The sequence below is a fragment of the Saccoglossus kowalevskii genome, chromosome 5, assembly GCF_978046115.1.
Source record: "Saccoglossus kowalevskii chromosome 5, keSacKowa6.1, whole genome shotgun sequence".
NCBI lineage: Eukaryota > Metazoa > Hemichordata > Enteropneusta > Harrimaniidae > Saccoglossus > Saccoglossus kowalevskii.
In genome coordinates, this window is record NC_140645.1 from 4,227,275 (window position 1) to 4,250,846 (window position 23,572).

The 23,572-nt window shown below is 39.1% G+C and overlaps 1 protein-coding gene, 3 non-coding genes and 51 pseudogenes across 4 annotated transcripts; all 55 read left to right on the forward strand.

Moving 5' to 3' along the window:
- The first annotated feature begins 2,293 nt into the window (after positions 1–2,293).
- LOC146743867 (uncharacterized) lies at positions 2,294–3,037 on the forward strand. Its single transcript, XM_085499479.1, has one exon. It carries the CDS (start codon positions 2,294–2,296, stop codon positions 3,035–3,037), a length of 744 nt encoding a protein of 247 aa, XP_085355605.1.
- Positions 3,038–10,048: 7,011 nt separating this feature from the next.
- Positions 10,049–10,168, forward strand: LOC146743868 (5S ribosomal RNA; annotated as a pseudogene).
- A 96-nt stretch (positions 10,169–10,264) lies between these two features.
- LOC146743869 (5S ribosomal RNA) lies at positions 10,265–10,384 on the forward strand (annotated as a pseudogene).
- A 96-nt stretch (positions 10,385–10,480) lies between these two features.
- LOC146743870 (5S ribosomal RNA) lies at positions 10,481–10,600 on the forward strand (annotated as a pseudogene).
- A 96-nt stretch (positions 10,601–10,696) lies between these two features.
- LOC146743871 (5S ribosomal RNA) lies at positions 10,697–10,816 on the forward strand (annotated as a pseudogene).
- A 96-nt stretch (positions 10,817–10,912) lies between these two features.
- On the forward strand, positions 10,913–11,032 carry LOC146743872 (5S ribosomal RNA; annotated as a pseudogene).
- Positions 11,033–11,128: 96 nt separating this feature from the next.
- On the forward strand, positions 11,129–11,248 carry LOC146743873 (5S ribosomal RNA; annotated as a pseudogene).
- Positions 11,249–11,344: 96 nt separating this feature from the next.
- On the forward strand, positions 11,345–11,464 carry LOC146743874 (5S ribosomal RNA; annotated as a pseudogene).
- A 96-nt stretch (positions 11,465–11,560) lies between these two features.
- LOC146743875 (5S ribosomal RNA) lies at positions 11,561–11,680 on the forward strand (annotated as a pseudogene).
- Positions 11,681–11,776: 96 nt separating this feature from the next.
- On the forward strand, positions 11,777–11,896 carry LOC146743876 (5S ribosomal RNA; annotated as a pseudogene).
- A 96-nt stretch (positions 11,897–11,992) lies between these two features.
- On the forward strand, positions 11,993–12,112 carry LOC146743877 (5S ribosomal RNA; annotated as a pseudogene).
- Positions 12,113–12,208: 96 nt separating this feature from the next.
- On the forward strand, positions 12,209–12,328 carry LOC146743878 (5S ribosomal RNA; annotated as a pseudogene).
- A 95-nt stretch (positions 12,329–12,423) lies between these two features.
- On the forward strand, positions 12,424–12,543 carry LOC146743879 (5S ribosomal RNA; annotated as a pseudogene).
- A 96-nt stretch (positions 12,544–12,639) lies between these two features.
- On the forward strand, positions 12,640–12,759 carry LOC146743880 (5S ribosomal RNA; annotated as a pseudogene).
- A 96-nt stretch (positions 12,760–12,855) lies between these two features.
- LOC146743881 (5S ribosomal RNA) lies at positions 12,856–12,975 on the forward strand (annotated as a pseudogene).
- Positions 12,976–13,071: 96 nt separating this feature from the next.
- Positions 13,072–13,191, forward strand: LOC146743882 (5S ribosomal RNA; annotated as a pseudogene).
- A 312-nt stretch (positions 13,192–13,503) lies between these two features.
- Positions 13,504–13,623, forward strand: LOC146743883 (5S ribosomal RNA; annotated as a pseudogene).
- Positions 13,624–13,719: 96 nt separating this feature from the next.
- Positions 13,720–13,839, forward strand: LOC146743884 (5S ribosomal RNA; annotated as a pseudogene).
- A 96-nt stretch (positions 13,840–13,935) lies between these two features.
- On the forward strand, positions 13,936–14,055 carry LOC146743885 (5S ribosomal RNA; annotated as a pseudogene).
- A 96-nt stretch (positions 14,056–14,151) lies between these two features.
- Positions 14,152–14,271, forward strand: LOC146743886 (5S ribosomal RNA; annotated as a pseudogene).
- A 95-nt stretch (positions 14,272–14,366) lies between these two features.
- On the forward strand, positions 14,367–14,486 carry LOC146743887 (5S ribosomal RNA; annotated as a pseudogene).
- Positions 14,487–14,582: 96 nt separating this feature from the next.
- On the forward strand, positions 14,583–14,702 carry LOC146743888 (5S ribosomal RNA; annotated as a pseudogene).
- Positions 14,703–14,798: 96 nt separating this feature from the next.
- LOC146743889 (5S ribosomal RNA) lies at positions 14,799–14,918 on the forward strand (annotated as a pseudogene).
- A 96-nt stretch (positions 14,919–15,014) lies between these two features.
- LOC146743890 (5S ribosomal RNA) lies at positions 15,015–15,134 on the forward strand (annotated as a pseudogene).
- Positions 15,135–15,446: 312 nt separating this feature from the next.
- LOC146743891 (5S ribosomal RNA) lies at positions 15,447–15,566 on the forward strand (annotated as a pseudogene).
- A 96-nt stretch (positions 15,567–15,662) lies between these two features.
- LOC146743892 (5S ribosomal RNA) lies at positions 15,663–15,782 on the forward strand (annotated as a pseudogene).
- Positions 15,783–15,878: 96 nt separating this feature from the next.
- On the forward strand, positions 15,879–15,998 carry LOC146743893 (5S ribosomal RNA; annotated as a pseudogene).
- A 96-nt stretch (positions 15,999–16,094) lies between these two features.
- Positions 16,095–16,214, forward strand: LOC146743894 (5S ribosomal RNA; annotated as a pseudogene).
- Positions 16,215–16,526: 312 nt separating this feature from the next.
- LOC146743895 (5S ribosomal RNA) lies at positions 16,527–16,646 on the forward strand (annotated as a pseudogene).
- Positions 16,647–16,742: 96 nt separating this feature from the next.
- On the forward strand, positions 16,743–16,862 carry LOC146743896 (5S ribosomal RNA; annotated as a pseudogene).
- A 96-nt stretch (positions 16,863–16,958) lies between these two features.
- LOC146743897 (5S ribosomal RNA) lies at positions 16,959–17,078 on the forward strand (annotated as a pseudogene).
- Positions 17,079–17,174: 96 nt separating this feature from the next.
- LOC146743898 (5S ribosomal RNA) lies at positions 17,175–17,294 on the forward strand. Its single transcript, XR_014929626.1, has one exon. It is a non-coding gene; the product is annotated as a 5S ribosomal RNA (ribosomal RNA).
- A 312-nt stretch (positions 17,295–17,606) lies between these two features.
- On the forward strand, positions 17,607–17,726 carry LOC146743899 (5S ribosomal RNA; annotated as a pseudogene).
- A 95-nt stretch (positions 17,727–17,821) lies between these two features.
- Positions 17,822–17,941, forward strand: LOC146743900 (5S ribosomal RNA; annotated as a pseudogene).
- A 96-nt stretch (positions 17,942–18,037) lies between these two features.
- LOC146743901 (5S ribosomal RNA) lies at positions 18,038–18,157 on the forward strand. The gene has a single exon (XR_014929650.1). It is a non-coding gene; the product is annotated as a 5S ribosomal RNA (ribosomal RNA).
- A 96-nt stretch (positions 18,158–18,253) lies between these two features.
- On the forward strand, positions 18,254–18,373 carry LOC146743902 (5S ribosomal RNA; annotated as a pseudogene).
- A 96-nt stretch (positions 18,374–18,469) lies between these two features.
- Positions 18,470–18,589, forward strand: LOC146743903 (5S ribosomal RNA; annotated as a pseudogene).
- A 96-nt stretch (positions 18,590–18,685) lies between these two features.
- On the forward strand, positions 18,686–18,805 carry LOC146743904 (5S ribosomal RNA). The gene has a single exon (XR_014929628.1). It is a non-coding gene; the product is annotated as a 5S ribosomal RNA (ribosomal RNA).
- Positions 18,806–19,117: 312 nt separating this feature from the next.
- Positions 19,118–19,237, forward strand: LOC146743905 (5S ribosomal RNA; annotated as a pseudogene).
- Positions 19,238–19,332: 95 nt separating this feature from the next.
- On the forward strand, positions 19,333–19,452 carry LOC146743906 (5S ribosomal RNA; annotated as a pseudogene).
- Positions 19,453–19,980: 528 nt separating this feature from the next.
- Positions 19,981–20,099, forward strand: LOC146743907 (5S ribosomal RNA; annotated as a pseudogene).
- Positions 20,100–20,195: 96 nt separating this feature from the next.
- Positions 20,196–20,315, forward strand: LOC146743908 (5S ribosomal RNA; annotated as a pseudogene).
- Positions 20,316–20,411: 96 nt separating this feature from the next.
- On the forward strand, positions 20,412–20,531 carry LOC146743909 (5S ribosomal RNA; annotated as a pseudogene).
- A 96-nt stretch (positions 20,532–20,627) lies between these two features.
- On the forward strand, positions 20,628–20,747 carry LOC146743910 (5S ribosomal RNA; annotated as a pseudogene).
- Positions 20,748–20,843: 96 nt separating this feature from the next.
- On the forward strand, positions 20,844–20,963 carry LOC146743911 (5S ribosomal RNA; annotated as a pseudogene).
- A 96-nt stretch (positions 20,964–21,059) lies between these two features.
- LOC146743912 (5S ribosomal RNA) lies at positions 21,060–21,179 on the forward strand (annotated as a pseudogene).
- Positions 21,180–21,706: 527 nt separating this feature from the next.
- Positions 21,707–21,826, forward strand: LOC146743913 (5S ribosomal RNA; annotated as a pseudogene).
- Positions 21,827–21,922: 96 nt separating this feature from the next.
- Positions 21,923–22,042, forward strand: LOC146743914 (5S ribosomal RNA; annotated as a pseudogene).
- A 96-nt stretch (positions 22,043–22,138) lies between these two features.
- Positions 22,139–22,258, forward strand: LOC146743915 (5S ribosomal RNA; annotated as a pseudogene).
- Positions 22,259–22,354: 96 nt separating this feature from the next.
- On the forward strand, positions 22,355–22,474 carry LOC146743916 (5S ribosomal RNA; annotated as a pseudogene).
- A 96-nt stretch (positions 22,475–22,570) lies between these two features.
- LOC146743917 (5S ribosomal RNA) lies at positions 22,571–22,690 on the forward strand (annotated as a pseudogene).
- Positions 22,691–22,786: 96 nt separating this feature from the next.
- LOC146743918 (5S ribosomal RNA) lies at positions 22,787–22,906 on the forward strand (annotated as a pseudogene).
- A 96-nt stretch (positions 22,907–23,002) lies between these two features.
- Positions 23,003–23,122, forward strand: LOC146743919 (5S ribosomal RNA; annotated as a pseudogene).
- Positions 23,123–23,218: 96 nt separating this feature from the next.
- LOC146743920 (5S ribosomal RNA) lies at positions 23,219–23,338 on the forward strand (annotated as a pseudogene).
- Positions 23,339–23,434: 96 nt separating this feature from the next.
- LOC146743921 (5S ribosomal RNA) lies at positions 23,435–23,554 on the forward strand (annotated as a pseudogene).
- The last annotated feature ends 18 nt before the right edge of the window (positions 23,555–23,572 follow it).

Below are 23,572 nucleotides of genomic sequence, written 5' to 3' on the forward strand. Positions count from 1 at the left end.
CTTTAGGAATAAATTTTCGCTGAAAAGACCTTTTTCATGTTTGTATGGAATTTGTTTTCACTGGTTATTGGCGAGTTTATTCGCTGGATTTTATTTTCACTGAATTTTCAGCAAAAATAGCGAAAATTAATTCTAAATAAAAATAAAGTATTTCACAATACTGCAAAACCATTTATTTTCCCTGACATATAAAGGGAAAGTCAAGCCAAACAACATACTGCTCCCTAGAGTTCCAAAAATGTAGGAGAATGCAATATTCTTCTATATAATATTTCATTCTCGAGATACTCATCTTTTCATCAGTATTATGTATTATGTAAAATACTTTATTTTAGCTGGAATTAAATTTTGCTGAAATGATATTTTCGGGTGTTATGTATGCAATTTATTTTCACTGATTTCTGATGAGTTGAATGTAAAATATAGAAAAAAAGGTATATCTGTTGAATTTTATTTTCACTGAATCATTCCTTCAGCGCAAATAGTGAAAATTAATTCCAAGCAAAAATAAAGTATTTAACAGTACTCCGCCAGTGAAAATATTTCCAACAATGTAAAAAAAAATTGTTATTAAAAATAACCAATGAATAATTCACATTTACAGTACACGTTTAACAATCCATTGGAATGTGTTCATCCACAATTATCGCTATTAAATCAGCATACATAATAATAATGATGGCTTAATCAATGGTTTGACAACCACGCTAAATTGTAGGCAAAAAACTTGTTATTGTAAATGATTCCAGTAAACGATGCAATGAAACATTACTTCTTTTACTTCAAAACTGTTGGCAAAACACAATAAAATTTTTGAAGCCCGTCCAACTACTTGTAACTGAGGCATTTTTGGCATTCCAGAACTTAATTTTGGTGTTTATGGATGGATTTTGTTCAAACTTGCTACATATTTTGTATACTATGGGACCTTGATGCACATCATTTTAGTTTTCAGATCCAATTTAAAATGGCTGACTGGTGGCCATTTTGTTTTAATTAATGCTCTTCCAGACCAATATTTCTCAATATTTACAAGTACTCATTTGACGATCAGATTCATTTTAATGTTAAAAAAATCACCATAATCAAGCATCATCTTCTGTATCCATATTTCTGACATGTTTATGTTCTAAGTATATTACTATAAACAAAACTATATGTCTTAAATTTGATAACAGGGACTGTGTCAAGCATGGCTTGCTATTAAAAATTCTGTTTCATCAGATGAAGGGACAAATACTTGTCCCTATCATTGTCTTTGTCTCCATCTTGTAGTTAGCCAATTAGATACATGTAGCAATATTTTGGTGGACAATTCATTGTTGTAATACAAGTATATTGTTTATTATTATTTTGCAGTGCAATGGTGAAGAAACGAAAGTATTGCCCTCATTGTGATGATACAGTAACATGGAAAACTTTCAAAAGGCATCGTGGAATGTACTACAATAGCTTGAATGATCAGTGGGCTTGTAAGAATGAAGTCTTTAGAGATGATGCTGACTATTCAATACAGTCTGGTGTAGTAGAAGTTGAAGATTTGGGCGATGACTGTACTCTTGTATCAGATAGCAATGATCATGCTGATAAATTAGTCACTGATACTGAAATATCATCAGCACTTCTTGAAGAAGACAAAATCTACCTTGAAGGCGAAACTGATGAAATGAGTCCAATACTAGATGGTTCTATCCGAACTGAAATATGGGATAATATTACTGAGGAAGACATAATGATTGATTTGGAAGAAGCTAAAACTGCCCAGGAAACACCAGTAGTGGTGGACCTTCCATTTGCTGATCAAAAATATATGCTAGTTATTTTGAATTGGTTATGTATTTTTGTCTGTTATTTCTGGACTTTTTTTAACATCTCAGACAATGGAATTACTGTATTGCTGACGTTTTTGAAAACATTTTTCAGTGTGAGTGGGCGGTTTTCACCATGGTTAGGTGCACTGTCAACTCTCTTTCCTGGAACATTGTACTTGTTGAAAAAAAAAAATGAATCTTCTATCGGATAAGTTTTCTAAATATATTGTATGTCCTAAATGCAGTCATATATGCAGATTGCTTTGAATGCAGAAATGGGGTGCAACGACGAAAACTGTGTTCCCATGTTGAGTATCCCAACCACACACAAAAAAAATTCAGACAGTCATGTGGTGCAAGTTTATTCAAGGAGGTGATTTTGCAAGGTGGCAAAATGCACTATTATCCACATAAGGTTTACTGTTATACTTCCTTAACAGATTCCTTGAAGAATCTACTGTGAGATGTGGCGACAGCGAAAAATGCCTACTGGAATGCTTGCTGATGTTTATGATGGACGAATATGGCGAGAATTTCAACATGTAAATAAAGAACCTTTCCTGATGAATAAGAACAATTATGCTATCCAACTCAATATAGATTGGTTCCAGCCATTCAAGCACACACCATTCTCTGTAGGTGCTGTATATGCTATAATTTTGAATCTTCCACGAGGCGAAAGATACAAAAAGGAAAACACCATACTTATTGGCGTGATACCTGGACCACGCGAGCCTTCACTGAATGTAAACTCCTTCCTTGAACCACTAGTGAAAGAGTTACAAGTGTTGTGGAGTGATGGACTGTCAACAACTCACCATGGCTCACGATTCATTGCAGAAACATTCAAAGTAGCTCTTTTGTGTACATCATCAGATATACCTGCTACAAGGAAACTGTGTGGTTTTTTAAGCTTTATGGCAAAACAAGGTTGTTCGAAATGTGAAAAGACATTTCCATCAGGCCAGTTTGGTTCAAAACCCAATTTTGGTGGTTTTCAGCCTTGTCAGGCCAGAAACAAAGTTAGGCACCAGGAACAGGTTGACGAAATAATAACTAAAAGAAATAAATCAAGTAGGACTGAACTTGAGAGCAAATATGGTGTGCGTTATACCATATTATTGGAATTACCATATTTTGATTGTGTGCGATTTCATGTCATTGATCCATTACATAATTTATTTCTTGGAACAGGCAAGCACTTAATGAAAAAAAATTTGGGTTGACAAATCAAAGATTACAAAAGAGCAATTAGAAATAATCCAACACAAAGTAGACAGCACAAAGACCCCCTCAGATATGGGGAGAATTCCACACAAAATTGCTAGCAATTTTGGTGGGTTTACAGCAGAGCAGTGGAAGAACTGGATCATATTTTTCTCTTTGTTTTCATTGAAAGGTGTTTTGCCTAAACCTGAATTAGAATGCTGGCGTCTATTTGTATTGGCATGTCATCTTTTGTGTACACCTGTACTCACCATTGCAAATGTTGGTAAATCTCACAGTTACTTAATGAGATTTTGTAGGGAATTTGAAAGAATTTATGGATCAAGTGCAGTAACACCTAACATGCATTTACACAGTCACCTTGCTGATTGCATTTTGGATTATGGACCGATCTATGCCTTTTGGACATTTCCATATGAGAGACTTAATGGAGTTTTATCTGGGCACTATGCTAATCAAAAAATCAATAGAAATACAGATTATGAGAAAGTTCACAAATTCACAAATGCTTATGGACTTGTCTCTTCCAGTGTTGTTCAATAATGAGTTTCAAGAAACATTACCAAATAAGAACAAAATGGTGTCGTTTGAAGAAACATTCAGTGACTGCCAATTGTTCTTTCAATGTGTAATGCTTTCTCAAGGTGAAGTGGTCATGTCACAGTCTCAGTGGTGCGAAAGTACTTCATTCTATATCCCTAATGGTGCAGCACACATAGAGTACTATGATGACGCTATGACCGACTACCTTAAAGAATCTTATTGTACAATATTGGAAAATGTGAATAGAGTGTATCACTGGAGCAGTAAAGTGCTACAATACATTGGAATGTGGATTGATGCATGGGATTCTTGGTTCAGAAAAGTGTAGACATAGCAGATCTGCTTATATTATTGCTAGTTGGCATGGTGATGAAGGCAGAATTGATTCTTCTGGAAATACTTATCGACCTGGTATTGTGGAGTATTATTTGTCACAGTCAATCATTGTTGAAAGGAAATCACAGACTTTTTTCTTTGCAAAAGTAAGGTGGTTTCAAAAGCATCCAGAAAGAAACTACTATGGGGAACCAGTTTGAAGTCTGGTGTAGAAATCTTTTTGAGTTGACTGGTCCAGCATCATTCTTGCCTGTTCAACGTATTAGAGGCAAATTTGTTGCTGGTGTAGGTGAAATTAGGAGAGAAACTGTGATGTGCGTTATGCCAAGACCATTTAAAATTTATATGTAATTCTGTGACTAGCTTTCAGTTAAAACTTAATGTCTTCTTCTGTATATTTTATATACTGTGATATACTTTATTTTAGCTGAAATTAATTTTCACTGAAAAGACTTTTTGCGAAAATTAATTCCAAGTGAAAATAAAGTATTTTACAGTAATGGGAACATGTAGTACTCCTACCATATCTGTTCTATTAGTATTGCATTTGTTTATGTAAATGACCGGTGATTCATATGGTTAAAACAAGTCTTATTTTATTGACCCTGTGTACAAAAAATGTAATTTTCTTTTAATACTTCATAGACCTATTATATAGAAAACTAAGTGGTATTACATGTATATAATGTGCTTCTAATAGAATTAATACATTCACCTCAGTTCCTACAAGTCTGTAATTTTGGCGGAACGAGTTGTAGTGCACATTCCAAAAAATAAGGGGCAATTTTGAATAACTCTTACAAGTTATTGTAATATTTATGGCAGTCTGTGACATAAAATAAGTGTAAATCATCAATCAACTTTTTTTTATTTTCGTTTTTTTGAAAAATCACCAGCCTGATTGGTTCAATATTTATTTGTTTGTAATATGTACTAGTTAATTTTTGGTATTGATCATACTTTTTATATATATATTTTTTAACTTAATTGCTGGATTGTGTTGATACCTCTTAACAACTCACAAGCTAGTATAGCCTGTATATAAGTCTGGTCTGTTCAGCTTGTACCAGCACTTTAAATAAATAAGTGTAATAAAAATTTACAAATAATGTATGTTTATGTAGTTCATTTGTGTGTGTGGGGGGGGGGGGGGTGTACCACATAATGTTATGTTATGTGAATATTGTTAATTCTGTTTCGTGATGGCCTCTTGTTTTTAAAAATAAACTGATCGAACAATATGATTACAAAATCTGTTATTCAATCTATTGTTCGTATAAAAAGCTTAAATAAACTTTTGTCAAGCTGGTCAGGTCGTATCATGGAACAGTTGTGCAATGAAGCATTTAGCCACTTATTTAGCCTTTGAATTGATATGAAAAACAGTTTAACATTTTTTAAGCCAGAATCTATCTCCAAGCTGTGCGTTTATAATATTTATAGACTGGATGCATCTTTTGCTACCAAGTCGTGCAGCAGATGCGCCCGAGTTTGCAAGGATGTGTAAGCCGTACGGCCGAGGGTAGTAAAACTTGTATCTGGTCCACAAAGGTTTTATCGTATGCCTTATATGTGTAATTACAATGTCACCATGATATGACCTTAAATACACGACGTAATGTAAAATGACACAAATCCTGTATCCGCCTCTGGAATACCTCAAAGTATGAACGAAGACTGGAGTATCGGCCGATGCGCAGTGTACTGTCTGAGTGCATACTTCGGAGTTTTCTCGTATTAACCTTATTATTATACATCTTTTCCTTCCGTGGGAATGCCAAAATTCAAAATAGAACAAAATCAGCAACTTTTTTGTGTTAAGTCCGGTCAAACTCTTTTGGCAGCCATGTTTGTTTTTATTATTAGAGGACACTTATGCGCATAATCATTCCATGTTTGGAATTTATATTTCATATATTTATATATATGATATGATGAAAATACCTCGTAAAATACCGCAAAAGTACTGCACGCTACAACTTATGGCGTTACGGTGACAGATGTATAATAATAAGGAATAATCGTATTTATCCATTTGCACTTGACATATAAAAATTACAAATTTGGTTAAATTGGCCCAATCGACTATTCACATTAATTTGTTGAGCTATAATAAAAAAATAATGTAACCAAGAACGAAATGGAGAAGCAGTGTTTTGCATTTTTGTTCAGGGTAGAATTTTCATTACACCACTTTCTAAATTTTAGCATTTTAGCCGAATGCCGATGCAAAATACTGACATTTTGCTCACGTAGTAGATACGGTGCGTCAACCAAATTCTGATGTATACGTAATTTTTTTTTCGATTGGTCACTTTATTTTTTATGAGAAAAAGTGAGCGCTAAGGGTTTACGAATAACTATTTTATTACTGACATTATAAAGCTAAAAAAGCGTTCAAGCTATAACTATTATTAATTCATAATGAAAACGGGATTGTGTAATTCATAATGTCGAAAACGAACAATGTCTGAAAATCTACTTAGCATTTTGGCTGTCTGGAGAGGGACATGGGTCTGAAACCACATCCGACCAGGAAAATTCCCACTTTGCAAATTATACTGCTGAAGAGTCATGGTTTTCATTCTAAGGTATTGGTCAGTTACTTCGGCCTAGGGGGGGTCGGTGGATCAGTAGGGGGGTTACCCTGTTTTTGATTGTGCGAATAGGGGGGGGGTCACTGTTTTTGATATCATGTTTTTTCAGAATTCACACACGCGCTCATGCATATATTTTTAAAATTTTTATTTCAGAACAAACGATAAAAAAGGTAATTGTACAAATGTGTTTTTAATAATAACTATTACCTATATTGCCTATAAATTTGTTAATGCAAAAAATGTTATAGGCTAAATATTTTGCCAAATAACTAACAGATTATGCAATGTGGCTAGAACCCCAATTATACAGTTAAGTTTTAAACACATCCCAAGTCCATGTGCTGCTGATATCAGATTATTTTATTTAAAGTCTGAAGTCACTATTGTATAAGATACTTACTGGATTTATCCAATTATAACAGGAGACGGAAAGACAACACAGCAATTAGTACAAAGAGCAGTGACAGCTTTTGTTCAGCAAATCAAAAAAGTTAAATTTGTGAAAATGCTGATATATAAATTAAAATAAATGATGAAAAAATAAATAAATAGTTTTTTGTTTTTTTAACTTTTAAATATGCATATTTTGCTCTGTAAAATACCAAAATCCAACAAAAATTTCCTTTGTTTTCATAAGCACAGACTGTGCTACGGGTGGAAAGCTTTCCCGGTCTATAAGATATGAAAGATATTTTAAATCCAACTTAGTTTTCAAAGAGTTCAAACCGCCTAGATTCAAATCCTCTTTTCCTATCTTATAAGGGCGTTTATCGAGTAAGCACTCCACAGCTTTGCTTTTATTTACTATCTTTAGCAGCATAGATTTCCCTCCTTCCTGCAGCCTTTTCTGTAGTCATTTTTTGGCTTTATGTTTCCCCTCCCCTCCTAAGGTCTATTAAATGCAAACGCTAAAAAATTATGTCAAAATTATGGCAAACCATATAATGCACATATAATACTTTTTGTAATCATGTCAGAGCCAAAACTGTTAATGTTTCTTTGTTTTTTTAGGGGGTCAGCATGTTTTAAGTTTTAAAATATAATGTGGGGGGGGGGGGTCACCCACTTTTTTTATTTGACTGAGATTTACAGCTGGCAAAATGGAATCTGCCGAACCCCCATAGGCTGAAGTAACTGACCAATCCCTAATGTGGCGGTGTGAGTGTAGTAACATTGTGTTTACTGAAAAATAAACTTTATAGATTTTAACATGGTCTACTCGCTCCTTTGTAGGGTGGTCAGCGCAATTAGCACATTTACAAGTGAACAGGATGGCCACAATGTAGATTTATAAGTTTTACTTTCAGACTATTAAACTAGTCTGAGATTTGGATGAAGTCTTAGTTGCTACACAACTCACATTGCCGGCGAATTCACAAATAAACTCCCATTCACGGGTTGGATTATGTGGTTTTATAAACTTATTAAATCTCAAGGATGAAGTCGGGTGAATGTACTAAGTTTTGTCACATTCTCCGTGCATTAAATTGAGTTATATATACAGTTGGAACTGGTTGGTATATTTATTTTTAAATCGTAATTATGCTTACTACGACACGAGGTGTATTTGGGTGAAGTCTTAATTGCTATATAATTCACATTGCCGGCGAATTCACAAATAAACTCCCATTCACGGGTCGGATTATGTGGTTTTATAAACTTATTAAACCACAAGGATGAAGTCGGGTGAATGTACTAAGTTTTTTCACATTCACCGTGCAGTAAATTGAGTTGTATATACAGTTTGAACTGGTTGGTATATTTATTTTTAAATCATAATTATGCTTACTACGACATGAGGTGTATTTGGATGAAGTCTTATTTGGTATATAATTCACATTGCCGGCGAATTCACAAATAAACTCCCATTCACCAGTTGGGTTATATGGTTTTAAAAACTTATTAAACCACAAGGATGAAGTCAGGTGAATGTACTAAGTTTTGTCACATTCACCGTGCAGTAAATTGAGTTGTATATACAGTTTGTACTGGTTGGTGTATTTGGTTTAACATTAGAATTCTGGTTGTTTCAACACAAGAGTATATGTGACTTAAGTATCTCATTATATGTTAGACATAAACACTATCTCCATCAAGATTCTCAATAAGATGATTGTGTTCCAAAAGTTGTCCTTCACCCTCCTCATGTCCGTCGGACAAATAGGATAATTGACCAACATCGATTGATTGGAAAACTAGGCTGTATTGAGATATTCCCCGTAAAGTCATATGGTAGTTGAAGGAAGACATGCTACTTCATTGTCAAAGTTGGTGAATCGCTGTGAAGATACCCACTGAAATAATACCATCTTCACCCACTCGGATAAGTTGAGGTGAATTAAGTACTCTGTGCTGTGAATACTTATTAGTTGCAAAGCCAATTAGAATACTTATTAGTTGCATACATAATTAGAACACTTATTAGTTGCATACATAATTAGACTACTTATTAGTTTCATACATAATTAGAATACTTATTAGTTGCATACATAATTAGAATACTTATTAGTTGCATACATAATTAGAATACTTATTAGTTGCATACATAATTAGAATACTTATTAGTTACATACATAATTAGAATACTTATTAGTTGCATACATATTTAGAATACTTATAAGTTGCATACATAATTAGAATACTTATTAGTTGCATACATAATTAGAATACTTATTAGTAGCATACATAATTAGAATACTTATTAGTTGCATACATAATTAGAATACTTATTATTTGCATACATAATTAGAATACTTATTAGTTGCATACATAATTAGAATACTTATTAGTTGCATACATAATTAGTGTAATTCTGGTTAGCTGTGGGTTATATAATTAGAATACGTATTAGTTGCATACCCAATTAGAATACGTATTAGTTGCATACATAATTAGAATACTTATTAGTTGCATACATAATTAGAATACTTATAAGTTGCATACATAATTAGTGGAATTGTGGTTAGCTGTGGGTTATATAATTAGAATACTTATTAGTTGCATACCCAATTAGAATACGTATTAGTTGCATACATAATTAGAATACTTATTAGTTGCATACATAATTAGAATACATATTAGTTGCATACATAATTAGAATACTTATTAGTTGCATCCATAATTAGAATACTTATTAGTTGCATACATAATTAGAATACTTATTAGTTGCATACATAATTAGTGTAATTCTGGTTAGCTGTGGGTTATATAATTAGAATACTTATTAGTTGCATACCCAATTAGAATACTTATTAGTTGCATACATAATTAGAATACTTATTAGTTGCATACATAATTAGAATACTTATTAGTTGCATACATAATTAGAATTCTTATTAGTTGCATACATAATTAGAATACTTATTAGTTGCATACATAATTAGAATACTTATTAGTTGCATACATAATTAGAATACTTATTAGTTGCATACATAATTAGACTACATATTAGTTTCGTACATACTAACTTTTTTCGAGGGATTTTTTGCATAGCCGAAGCAATAAATGACATCCAATTGCAACGAATATTCAGCCTACTGCCTAACCATTGCAGAATACACCAGTTCTCGTCCGATCACTGAAGTTAAGCTGCATCGGGAGTGGTTAGTACTTGCATGGGAGACCGGCTGGGAATATCTCGTGCAGAAGGCTCATCAACATTTTTATTCCACATTACATACTAACTTTTTCCTATTATTTTTTGCCTAGCCGTAGCATTAAATGACATCGAATTCCGACGAATATTCTGCCTACTGCCAAACCATTGCAGAATACACCAGTTCTCGTCCGATCACTGAAGTTAAGCCGCATCGGGCGTGGTTAGTACTTGCACGGGAGTCCAGCTGGGAATACCACGTGCAGTAGGCTCATCAACATTTTTATTCCACATTACATACTAACTTTTTTCCTGGATTTGTTGCCTAGCCGAAGTATTAAATTACATCCAATTCCGACTAATATTCAGCCTACTGCCAAACCAATGCAGAGTACATCAGTTCTCGTCCGATCACTGAAGTTAATCTGCATCGGGCATGGTTAGTACTTGCATGGGAGACCGTCTGGGAATACCACGTGCAGTAGGCTTATCAACATTTTTATTCCACCGTACATACCAACTTTTTCTCGGGATTTGTTGCCTAGCCGAAGTTTTAAATTACATCCAATTCCGACAGTTATTCAGCCTACTGCCAAACCATTGCAGAATACACCAGTTCTCGTCCGATCACTGAAGTTAAGCTGCATCGGGCGTGGTTAGTACTTGCACGGGAGACTAGCTGGGAAAACCACGTGCAGTAGGCTCATCAACATTTTTATTCCACATTACATACTAACTTTTCCCCATGATTTTTTGCCTAGACGAAGCATTAAATGACATACAATTCGGACGAATATTCAGCCTACTGCCAAACCATTGCAGAATACACCAGTTCCCATCCGATCACTGAAGTTAAGCTGCATCGGGCGTGGTTAGTACTTGCATGGGAGACTGGCTGGGAATACCACGTGCATTAGGCTCATCAACATTATTATTCCACCGTACACACTAACTTTTTTCCGGGATTTTTTGCCTAGCCGAAGTATTAAATTACATCCAATTCCAACAAATATTCAGCCTACTGCCAAACCATTGCAGAACACACCAGTTCTTGTCCGATCACTGAAGTTAAGCTGCATCGGGAGTGGTTAGTACTTGCATGGGAGACCGGCTGAGAATACCACGTGCAGTAGGTTCAGCAACATTTTTATTTCACCGTACATACCAACTTTTTCCCGGGATTTGTTGCCTAGCCGAAGTATTAAATTACATCCAATTCCGACAAATATTCAGCCTACTGCCAAACCATTGCAGAGTACACCAGTTCTCGTCCGATCGCTGAAGTTAATCTGCATCGGGCATGGTTAGTACTTGCATGGGAGACCGGCTGGGAATACCACGTGCAGTAGGCTTATCAACATTTTATTTCACAGTACATACAAACTTTTTTTCCTGGATTTGTTGCCTAGCCGAAGTATTAAATTACATCCAATTCCGACTAATATTCAGCCTACTGCCAAACCAATGCAGAGTACATCAGTTCTCGTCCGATCACTGAAGTTAATCTGCATTCGGCATGGTTAGTACTTGCATGGGAGACCGGCTGGGAATACCACGTGCAGTAGGCTTATCAACATTTTTATTCCACCGTACATACCAACTTTTTCTCGGGATTTGTTGCCTAGCCGAAGTTTTAAATTACATCCAATTCCGACAGTTATTCAGCCTACTGCCAAACCATTGCAGAATACACCAGTTCTCGTCCGATCACTGAAGTTAAACTGCATCGGGCGTGGTTAGTACTTGCACGGGAGACTAGCTGGGAAAACCACGTGCAGTAGGCTCATCAACATTTTTATTCCACATTACATACTAACTTTTCCCCATGATTTTTTGCCTAGACGAAGCATTAAATGACATACAATTCGGACGAATATTCAGCCTACTGCCAAACCATTGCGGAATACACCAGTTCCCATCCGATCACTGAAGTTAAGCTGCATCGGGCGTGGTTAGTACTTGCATGGGAGACTGGCTGGGAATACCACGTGCATTAGGCTCATCAACATTATTATTCCACCGTACACACTAACTTTTTTCCAGGATTTTTTGCCTAGCCGAAGTATTAAATTACATCCAATTCCAACAAATATTCAGCCTACTGCCAAACCATTGCAGAACACACCAGTTCTTGTCCGATCACTGAAGTTAAGCTGCATCGGGAGTGGTTAGTACTTGCATGGGAGACTGGCTGAGAATACCACGTGCAGTAGGTTCAGCAACATTTTTATTCCACATTACATACTAACTTTTCCCATGATTTTTTGCCTAGCCGTAGCATTTAATGACATCCAATTCCGACGAGTATTCAGCCTACTGCCAAACCATTGCAGAATACACCAGTTCTCGTCTGATCACTGAAGTTAAGCTGCATCGGGCGTGGTTAGTACTTGCATGGGAGACCGGCAGGGAATACCACGTGCAGTAGGCTGATGAACATTTTTATTCCATCGTACATACTAACATTTTTCCATGATTTTTTGCCTAGCCGAAGCATTAAATGACATACAATTTCGACGAATATTCAGCCTACTGCCAAACCAAAGCAGAGTACACCAGTTCTCGTCTGATTACTGAAGTTAATCTGCATCGGGCATGGTTAGTACTTGCATGGGAGACCGGCTGGGAATACCACGTGCAGTAGGCTTATCAACATTTTTATTTCACCGTACATACCAACTTTTTCCTGGGATTTGTTGCCTAGCCGAAGTATTAAATTACATGCAATTCCGACGAATATTCAGCCTACTGCCAAACCATTGCAGAGTACACCAGTTCTCGTCCGATCGCTGAAGTTAAGCTGCATCGGGCGTGGTTAGTACTTACATGGGAGACCTTCTGGGAATACCACGTGCAGTTTTCTCATCAACATTTTTATTCCATAGTACATACTAACTTTTTCCCGGGATTTTTTGCCTAGTCGAAGCATTAAATGACATCTAATTCTGACGAATATTCAGCCTACTGCCAAACCAAAGCAGAGTACACCAGTTTTCTTCCGATCGCTGAAGTTAAGCTGCATCGGGCGTGGTTAGTACTTGCATGGGAGACCGGCTGGGAATACCACGTGCAGTAGGCTTATCAACATTTTTATTCCACCGTACATGCTAACTTTTCCCCGGGATTTTTTGCCTAGGCGAAACGTTAAACGACATCCAATTCTGACAAATATTCAGCCTACTGCCAAACCGATGCTGAATACACCAGCTCTCATCCGATACCTGAAGTTAATTTGCATTGGGCATGCTTAGTACTTGCATGGGAGATCAGTTGGGAATACAACGTGCAGTAGGTTTATCAACATTTTTATTCCACCGTACATACCAACTTTTTCCCGGCATTTGTTGCCTAGCCGAAGTATTAAATTACATCCAATTCCGACGAGTATTCAGCCTACTGCCAAACCAATGCAGAGTACATCAGTTCTCGTCCGATCACTGAAGTTAATCTGCATTCGGCATGGTTAGTACTTGCATGGGAGACCGGCTGGGAATACCACGTGCAGTAGGCTTATCAACATTTTTATTCCACCGTACATACCAACTTTTTCTCGGGATTTGTTGCCTAGCCGAAGTTTTAAATTACATCCAATTCCGACAGTTATTCAGCCTACTGCCAAACCATTGCAGAATACACCAGTTCTCGTCCGATCACTGAAGTTAAACTGCATCGGGCGTGGTTAGTACTTGCACGGGAGACTAGCTGGGAAAACCACGTGCAGTAGGCTCATCAACATTTTTATTCCACATTACATACTAACTTTTCCCCATGATTTTTTGCCTAGACGAAGCATTAAATGACATACAATTCGGACGAATATTCAGCCTACTGCCAAACCATTGCGGAATACACCAGTTCCCATCCGATCACTGAAGTTAAGCTGCATCGGGCGTGGTTAGTACTTGCATGGGAGACTGGCTGGGAATACCACGTGCATTAGGCTCATCAACATTATTATTCCACCGTACACACTAACTTTTTTCCAGGATTTTTTGCCTAGCCGAAGTATTAAATTACATCCAATTCCAACAAATATTCAGCCTACTGCCAAACCATTGCAGAACACACCAGTTCTTGTCCGATCACTGAAGTTAAGCTGCATCGGGAGTGGTTAGTACTTGCATGGGAGACTGGCTGAGAATACCACGTGCAGTAGGTTCAGCAACATTTTTATTCCACATTACATACTAACTTTTCCCATGATTTTTTGCCTAGCCGTAGCATTTAATGACATCCAATTCCGACGAGTATTCAGCCTACTGCCAAACCATTGCAGAATACACCAGTTCTCGTCTGATCACTGAAGTTAAGCTGCATCGGGCGTGGTTAGTACTTGCATGGGAGACCGGCAGGGAATACCACGTGCAGTAGGCTGATGAACATTTTTATTCCATCGTACATACTAACATTTTTCCATGATTTTTTGCCTAGCCGAAGCATTAAATGACATACAATTTCGACGAATATTCAGCCTACTGCCAAACCAAAGCAGAGTACACCAGTTCTCGTCTGATTACTGAAGTTAATCTGCATCGGGCATGGTTAGTACTTGCATGGGAGACCGGCTGGGAATACCACGTGCAGTAGGCTTATCAACATTTTTATTTCACCGTACATACCAACTTTTTCCTGGGATTTGTTGCCTAGCCGAAGTATTAAATTACATGCAATTCCGACGAATATTCAGCCTACTGCCAAACCATTGCAGAGTACACCAGTTCTCGTCCGATCGCTGAAGTTAAGCTGCATCGGGCGTGGTTAGTACTTACATGGGAGACCTTCTGGGAATACCACGTGCAGTTTTCTCATCAACATTTTTATTCCATAGTACATACTAACTTTTTCCCGGGATTTTTTGCCTAGTCGAAGCATTAAATGACATCTAATTCTGACGAATATTCAGCCTACTGCCAAACCAAAGCAGAGTACACCAGTTTTCTTCCGATCGCTGAAGTTAAGCTGCATCGGGCGTGGTTAGTACTTGCATGGGAGACCGGCTGGGAATACCACGTGCAGTAGGCTTATCAACATTTTTATTCCACCGTACATGCTAACTTTTCCCCGGGATTTTTTGCCTAGGCGAAACGTTAAACGACATCCAATTCTGACAAATATTCAGCCTACTGCCAAACCGATGCTGAATACACCAGCTCTCATCCGATACCTGAAGTTAATTTGCATTGGGCATGCTTAGTACTTGCATGGGAGATCAGTTGGGAATACAACGTGCAGTAGGTTTATCAACATTTTTATTCCACCGTACATACCAACTTTTTCCCGGCATTTGTTGCCTAGCCGAAGTATTAAATTACATCCAATTCCGACGAGTATTCAGCCTACGGCCAAACCATTGCAGAATACACCAGTTCTCGTCCGATCACTGAAGTTAAGCTGCATCGGGCGTGGTTAGTACTTGCATGGGAGACCGGCTGGGAATACCACGTGCAGTAGGCTGATGAACATTTTTATTCCACCGTACATACTAACTTTTTTCCATGAATTTTTGCCTAGCCGAAGCATTAAATGACATCCAATTGCGACGAATATTCAGCCTACTGCCAAACCAATGCAGAATACACCAGTTCTCGTCTGATCACTGAAGTTAATCTGCATCGGGCATGGTTAGTACTAGCATGGGAGACCTGCTGGGAATACCACGTGCAGTAGGCTTATCAACATTTTTATTCCACCGTACATACCAACTTTTTCTCGGGATTTGTTGCCTAGCCGAAGTATTAAATTACATCCAATTCTGACAAATATTCAGTCTACTGCCAAACCATTGCAGAATACACCAGTTCTCGTCCGATTACTGAAGTTAAACCGCATCGGGCGTGGTTAGTACTTGCACAGGAGACCAGCTGGGAATACCACGTGCAGTAGGCTCATCAACATTTTTATTCCACATTACATACTAACTTTTTCCCATGATTTTTTGCCTAGTCGAAGCATTAAATGACATCTAATTCTGACGAATATTCAGCCTACTGCCAAACCAAAGCAGAGTACACCAGTTTTCTTCCGATCGCTGAAGTTAAGCTGCATCGGGCGTGGTTAGTACTTGCATGGGAGACCGGCTGGGAATACCACGTGCAGTAGGCTTATCAACATTTTTATTCCACCGTACATGCTAACTTTTCCCCGGGATTTTTTGCCTAGGCGAAACGTTAAACGACATCCAATTCTGACAAATATTCAGCCTACTGCCAAACCGATGCTGAATACACCAGCTCTCATCCGATACCTGAAGTTAATTTGCATTGGGCATGCTTAGTACTTGCATGGGAGATCAGTTGGGAATACAACGTGCAGTAGGTTTATCAACATTTTTATTCCACCGTACATACCAACTTTTTCCCGGCATTTGTTGCCTAGCCGAAGTATTAAATTACATCCAATTCCGACGAGTATTCAGCCTACGGCCAAACCATTGCAGAATACACCAGTTCTCGTCCGATCACTGAAGTTAAGCTGCATCGGGCGTGGTTAGTACTTGCATGGGAGACCGGCTGGGAATACCACGTGCAGTAGGCTGATGAACATTTTTATTCCACCGTACATACTAACTTTTTTCCATGAATTTTTGCCTAGCCGAAGCATTAAATGACATCCAATTGCGACGAATATTCAGCCTACTGCCAAACCAATGCAGAATACACCAGTTCTCGTCTGATCACTGAAGTTAATCTGCATCGGGCATGGTTAGTACTAGCATGGGAGACCTGCTGGGAATACCACGTGCAGTAGGCTTATCAACATTTTTATTCCACCGTACATACCAACTTTTTCTCGGGATTTGTTGCCTAGCCGAAGTATTAAATTACATCCAATTCTGACAAATATTCAGTCTACTGCCAAACCATTGCAGAATACACCAGTTCTCGTCCGATTACTGAAGTTAAACCGCATCGGGCGTGGTTAGTACTTGCACAGGAGACCAGCTGGGAATACCACGTGCAGTAGGCTCATCAACATTTTTATTCCACATTACATACTAACTTTTTCCCATGATTTTTTGCCTAGACGAAGCATTAAATGACATACAATTCGGACGAATATTCAGCCTACTGCCAAACCATTGCAGAATACACCAGTTCTCGTCCGATCACTGAAGTTAAGCTGCATCGGGCGTGGTTAGTACTTGGATGGGAGACCGGCAGGGAATACCACGTGCAGTAGGCTGATGAACATTTTTATTCCATCGTACATACTAAAATTTTTCCATGATTTTTTGCCTAGCCGAAGCATTAAATGACATCCAATTTCGACGAATATTCAGCCTACTGCCAAACCAAAGCAGAGTACACCAGTTCAGGTCCGATTACTGAAGTTAATCTGCATCGGGCATGGTTAGTACTTGCATGGGAGACCTAATGGGAATACCACGTGCAGTTTTCTCATCAACACTTTTATTCCATAGTACATACTAACTTTTCCCCGGGATTTTTTGCCTAGCCGAAGCATTAAATGACATACAATTCGGACGAATATTCAGCCTACTGCCAAACCATTGCAGAATACACCAGTTCTCGTCCGATCACTAAAGTTAAGATGCATCTGGCGTGGTTAGTACTTGCATGGGAGACCGGCTGGGAATACCACGTGCATTAGGCTCAACAACATTTTTATACCACAGTACGTACTAACTTTTCCCGGGATTTTTTGCCTAGCCGAAGTATTAAATTACATACTATTCCGACAAATATTCAGCCTACTGCCAAACCATTGCAGAATACACCCGTTCTCGTCCAATCACTGAAGTTAAGCTGCATCGGGCGTGGTTAGTACTTGGATGTGAGACCGGCTGGGAATAACATGTGCAGTAGGCTGATGAACATTTTTATTCCACCGTACATACTAACTTTTTTCCATGAATTTTTGCCTAGCCGAAGCATTAAATGACATCCTATTCCGACAAATATTCAGCCTACTGCCAAACCATTGCAGAATACACCAGTTCTCGTCCGATCACTGAAGTTAAGCTGCATCGGGCGTGGTTAGTACTTGCATGGGAGACCGGCTGGGAATACCACGTGCAGTAGGCTGATGAACATTTTTATTCCACCGTACATACTAACTTTTTTCCATGAATTTTTGCCTAGCCGAAGCATTAAATGACATCCAATTGCGACGAATATTCAGCCTACTGCCAAACCAATGCAGAATACACCAGTTCTCGTCTGATCACTGAAGTTAATCTGCATCGGGCATGGTTAGTACTAGCATGGGAGACCTGCTGGGAATACCACGTGCAGTAGGCTTATCAACATTTTTATTCCACCGTACATACCAACTTTTTCTCGGGATTTGTTGCCTAGCCGAAGTATTAAATTACATCCAATTCTGACAAATATTCAGTCTACTGCCAAACCATTGCAGAATACACCAGTTCTCGTCCGATTACTGAAGTTAAGCCGCATCGGGCGTGGTTAGTACTTGCACAGGAGACCAGCTGGGAATACCACGTGCAGTAGGCTCATCAACATTTTTATTCCACATTACATACTAACTTTTTCCCATGATTTTTTGCCTAGACGAAGCATTAAATGACATACAATTCGGACGAATATTCAGCCTACTGCCAAACCATTGCAGAATACACCAGTTCTCGTCCGATCACTGAAGTTAAGCTGCATCGGGCGTGGTTAGTACTTGGATGGGAGACCGGCAGGGAATACCACGTGCAGTAGGCTGATGAACATTTTTATTCCATCGTACATACTAAAATTTTTCCATGATTTTTTGCCTAGCCGAAGCATTAAATGACATCCAATTTCGACGAATATTCAGCCTACTGCCAAACCAAAGCAGAGTACACCAGTTCAGGTCCGATTACTGAAGTTAATCTGCATCGGGCATGGTTAGTACTTGCATGGGAGACCTGCTGGGAATACCACGTGCAGTTTTCTCATCAACACTTTTATTCCATAGTACATACTAACTTTTCCCCGGGATTTTTTGCCTAGCCGAAGCATTAAATGACATACAATTCGGACGAATATTCAGCCTACTGCCAAACCATTGCAGAATACACCAGTTCTCATCCGATCACTAAAGTTAAGATGCATCTGGCGTGGTTAGTACTTGCATGGGAGACCGGCTGGGAATACCACGTGCATTAGGCTCAACAACATTTTTATACCACAGTACGTACTAACTTTTCCCGGGATTTTTTGCCTAGCCGAAGTATTAAATTACATCCTATTCCGACAAATATTCAGCCTACTGCCAAACCATTGCAGAATACACCCGTTCTCGTCTAATCACTGAAGTTAAGCTGCATCGGGCGTGGTTAGTACTTGGATGTGAGACCGGCTGGGAATAACATGTGCAGTACGCTCATCAACATTTTTATTCCACATTACTTACTAACATTTTCCCGATATTTTTTGCTTAGCCGAAGCATTAAATGACATCCAATTCCGATGAATATTCAGCCTACTGCCAAAACATTTCAGAATACACCAGTTCTCGTCCGATCAATGAAGTTAAGCTGCATCGGGCGTGGCTAGTACTAGCATGAGAGACCTGCTGGGAATACCACGTGCATTAGGCTCATCAACATTTTTATTCCACCGTACATACTAACATTTTCCCGGGATTGTTTGCATAGCCGAAGCATTAAACGACATACAATTCGGACGAACATTCAGCCTACTGCCAAGCCATTGCAAAATACACCAGTTCTCGTCCGATCACTGAAGTTAAGCTGCATCGAGCGTGGTTATTACTTGCATGGGAGACCGGCTGGGAATACCACGTGCATTAGTCTCATCAACATTTTTGTTCCACCGTACAGACTAAATTTTTCCCGGGATTTTTTGCCTAGCCGAAGTATTAAGTTACATCCAATTCCGACGAATATTCAGCCTACTGCTAAACCATTGCAGAATACACCCGTTCTCGTCCGATCACTGAAGTTAAGCTGCATCGGGCGTGGTTAGTACTTGGAGTGAGACCGGCTGGGAATACCACGTGCAGTACGCTCATCAACATTTTTATTCCACCGTACATACCAACTTTTTCCCGGGATTTGTTGCCTAGCAGAAGTATTAAATTACATCCAATTCTGACAAATGTTCAGCCTACTGCCAAACCATTGCAGAATACACCAGTTCTCGTCCGATCACTGAAGCTAAGCCGCATCGGGCGTGGTTAGTACTTGCACGGGAGACCGGCTGGGAATACCTCGTGCAGTAGGCTCATCAACATTTTTATTCCACATTACATGCTAACTTTTTCCCATGATTTTTTGCCTAGACGAAGCATTAAATGACATACAATTAGGACGAATATTCAGCCTACTGCCAAACCATTGCAGAATACACCAGTTCTCGTCCGATCACTGAAGTTAAGCTGCATCAGGCATGGTTAGTACTTGCATGGGAGACCGGCTGGGAATACCACGTGCAGTAGGCTTATCAACATTTTTATTTCACCGTACATACCAACTTTTTCCTGGGATTTGTTGCCTAGCCGAAGTATTAAATTACATCCAATTCCGACGAATATTCAGCCTACTGCCAAACCATTGCAGAGTACACCAGTTCTCGTCCGATTGCTGAAGTTAAGCTGCATCGGGCGTGGTTAGTACTTACATGGGAGACCTTCTGGGAATACCACGTGCAGTTTTCTCATCAACATTTTTATTCCATAGTACATACTAACTTTTTCCCGGGATTTTTTGCCTAGTCGAAGCGTTAAACGACATCTAATTCTGACGAATATTCAGACTTCTGTCAAACCAGTGTAGAATACACCAGTTCTCGTCCGATCACTGAAGTTAATCTGCATCGGGCATGGTTAGTACTTGAATGGGAGACCGGCTGGGAATACCACGTGCAGTTGGCTTATCAACATTTTTATTTCACCGTATATACCAACTTTTTCCCGGGATTTGTTGCCTAGCCGAAGTATTAAATTACATCCAATTCCGACAAATATTCAGCCTACTGCCAAACCATTGCAGAGTACACAAGTTCTCGTCCGATCGCTGAAGTTAAGCTGCATCGGGCGTGGTTAGTACTTGCATGGGAGACCGGCTGGGAATACCACGTGCAGTAGGCTTATCAACATTTTTATTCCACCGTACATGCTAAATTTCCCCGAGATTTTTTGCCTAGCCGAAACGTTAAACGACATCCAATTCTGACAAATATTCAGCCTACTGCCAAACCATTGCAGAACACACAGTTCTCGTCCTATCCCTGAAGTTTAGCTGCACCGGGCGTGGTTAGTACATGCATGGGAGACCGGCTGGGAATACGACGTACAGTAGGCTCATCAACATTTTTATTCCACATTACATACTAACTATTTCCTATGATTTTTTTGCCTAGCCGTAGCATTAAATGACATCCAATTCCGATGAATGTTCTGCCTACTGCCAAACCGATGCTGAATACACCAGCTCTCGTCCGATACCTGAAGTTAATTTGCATCGGGCATGCTTAGTACTTGCATGGGAGATCAGTTGGGAATACAACGTGCAGTAGGTTTATCAACATTTTTATTCCACCGTACATACCAACTTTTTCCCGGCATTTGTTGCCTAGCCGAAGTATTAAATTACATCCAATTCCGACGAGTATTCAGCCTACGGCCAAACCATTGCAGATTAAACCAGTTCTCGTCCGATCACTGAAGTTAAGCTGCATCGGGCGTGGTTAGTACTTGCATGGGAGACCGGCTGGGAATACCACGTGCAGTAGGCTGATGAACATTTTTATTCCACCGTACATACTAACTTTTTTCCATGAATTTTTGCCTAGCCGAAGCATTAAATGACATCCAATTGCGACGAATATTCAGCCTACTGCCAAACCAATGCAGAATACACCAGTTCTCGTCCGATCACTGAAGTTTATCTGCATCGGGCATGGTTAGTACTTGCATGGGAGACCGGCTGGGAATACCACGTGCAGTTGGCTTATCAACATTTTTATTTCACCGTACATACCAACTTTTTCCCGGGATTTGTTGCCTAGCCGAAGTATTAAATTACATCCAATTCCGACGAGTATTCAGCCTACTGCCAAACCATTGCAGAGTACACCAGTTCTCGTCCGATCGCTGAAGTTAAGCTGCATCGGGCGTGGTTAGTACTTGCATGGGAGACCGGCTGGGAATACCACGTGCAGTAGGCTGATGAACATTTTTATTCCACCGTACATACTAACTTTTTTCCATGAATTTTTGCCTAGCCGAAGCATTAAATGACATCCAATTGCGACGAATATTCAGCCTACTGCCAAACCAATGCAGAATACACCAGTTCTCGTCTGATCACTGAAGTTAATCTGCATCGGGCATGGTTAGTACTAGCATGGGAGACCTGCTGGGAATACCACGTGCAGTAGGCTTATCAACATTTTTATTCCACCGTACATACCAACTTTTTCTCGGGATTTGTTGCCTAGCCGAAGTATTAAATTACATCCAATTCTGACAAATATTCAGTCTACTGCCAAACCATTGCAGAATACACCAGTTCTCGTCCGATCACTGAAGCTAAGCCGCATCGGGCGTGGTTAGTACTTGCACGGGAGACCGGCTGGGAATACCTCGTGCAGTAGGCTCATCAACATTTTTATTCCACATTACATGCTAACTTTTTCCCATGATTTTTTGCCTAGACAAAGCATTAAATGACATACAATTAGGACGAATATTCAGCCTACTGCCAAACCATTGCAGAATACACCAGTTCTCGTCCGATCACTGAAGTTAAGCTTCATCGGGCATGGTTAGTACTTGCATGGGAGACCGGCTGGGAATACCACGTGCAGTAGGCTTATCAACATTTTTATTTCACCGTACATACCAACTTTTTCCTGGGATTTGTTGCCTAGCCGAAGTATTAAATTACATCCAATTCCGACGAATATTCAGCCTACTGCCAAACCATTGCAGAGTACACCAGTTCTCGTCCAATCGCTGAAGTTAAGCTGCATCGGGCGTGGTTAGTACTTACATGGGAGACCTTCTGGGAATACCACGTGCAGTTTTCTCATCAACATTTTTATTCCATAGTACATACTAACTTTTTCCCGGGATTTTTTGCCTAGTCGAAGCATTAAACGACATCTAATTCTGACGAATATTCAGACTTCTGTCAAACCAGTGTAGAATACACCAGTTCTCGTCCGATCACTGAAGTTAATCTGCATCGGGCATGGTTAGTACTTGCATGGGAGACCGGCTGGGAATACCACGTGCAGTTGGCTTATCAACATTTTTTTTTCATCGTATATACCAACTTTTTCCCGGGATTTGTTGCCTAGCCGAAGTACTAAATTACATCCAATTCCGACAAATATTCAGCCTACTGCCAAACCATTGCAGAGTACACAAGTTCTCGTCCGATCGCTGAAGTTAAGCTGCATCGGGCGTGGTTAGTACTTACATGGGAGACCTTCTGGGAATACCACGTGCAGTTTTCTCATCAACATTTTTATTCC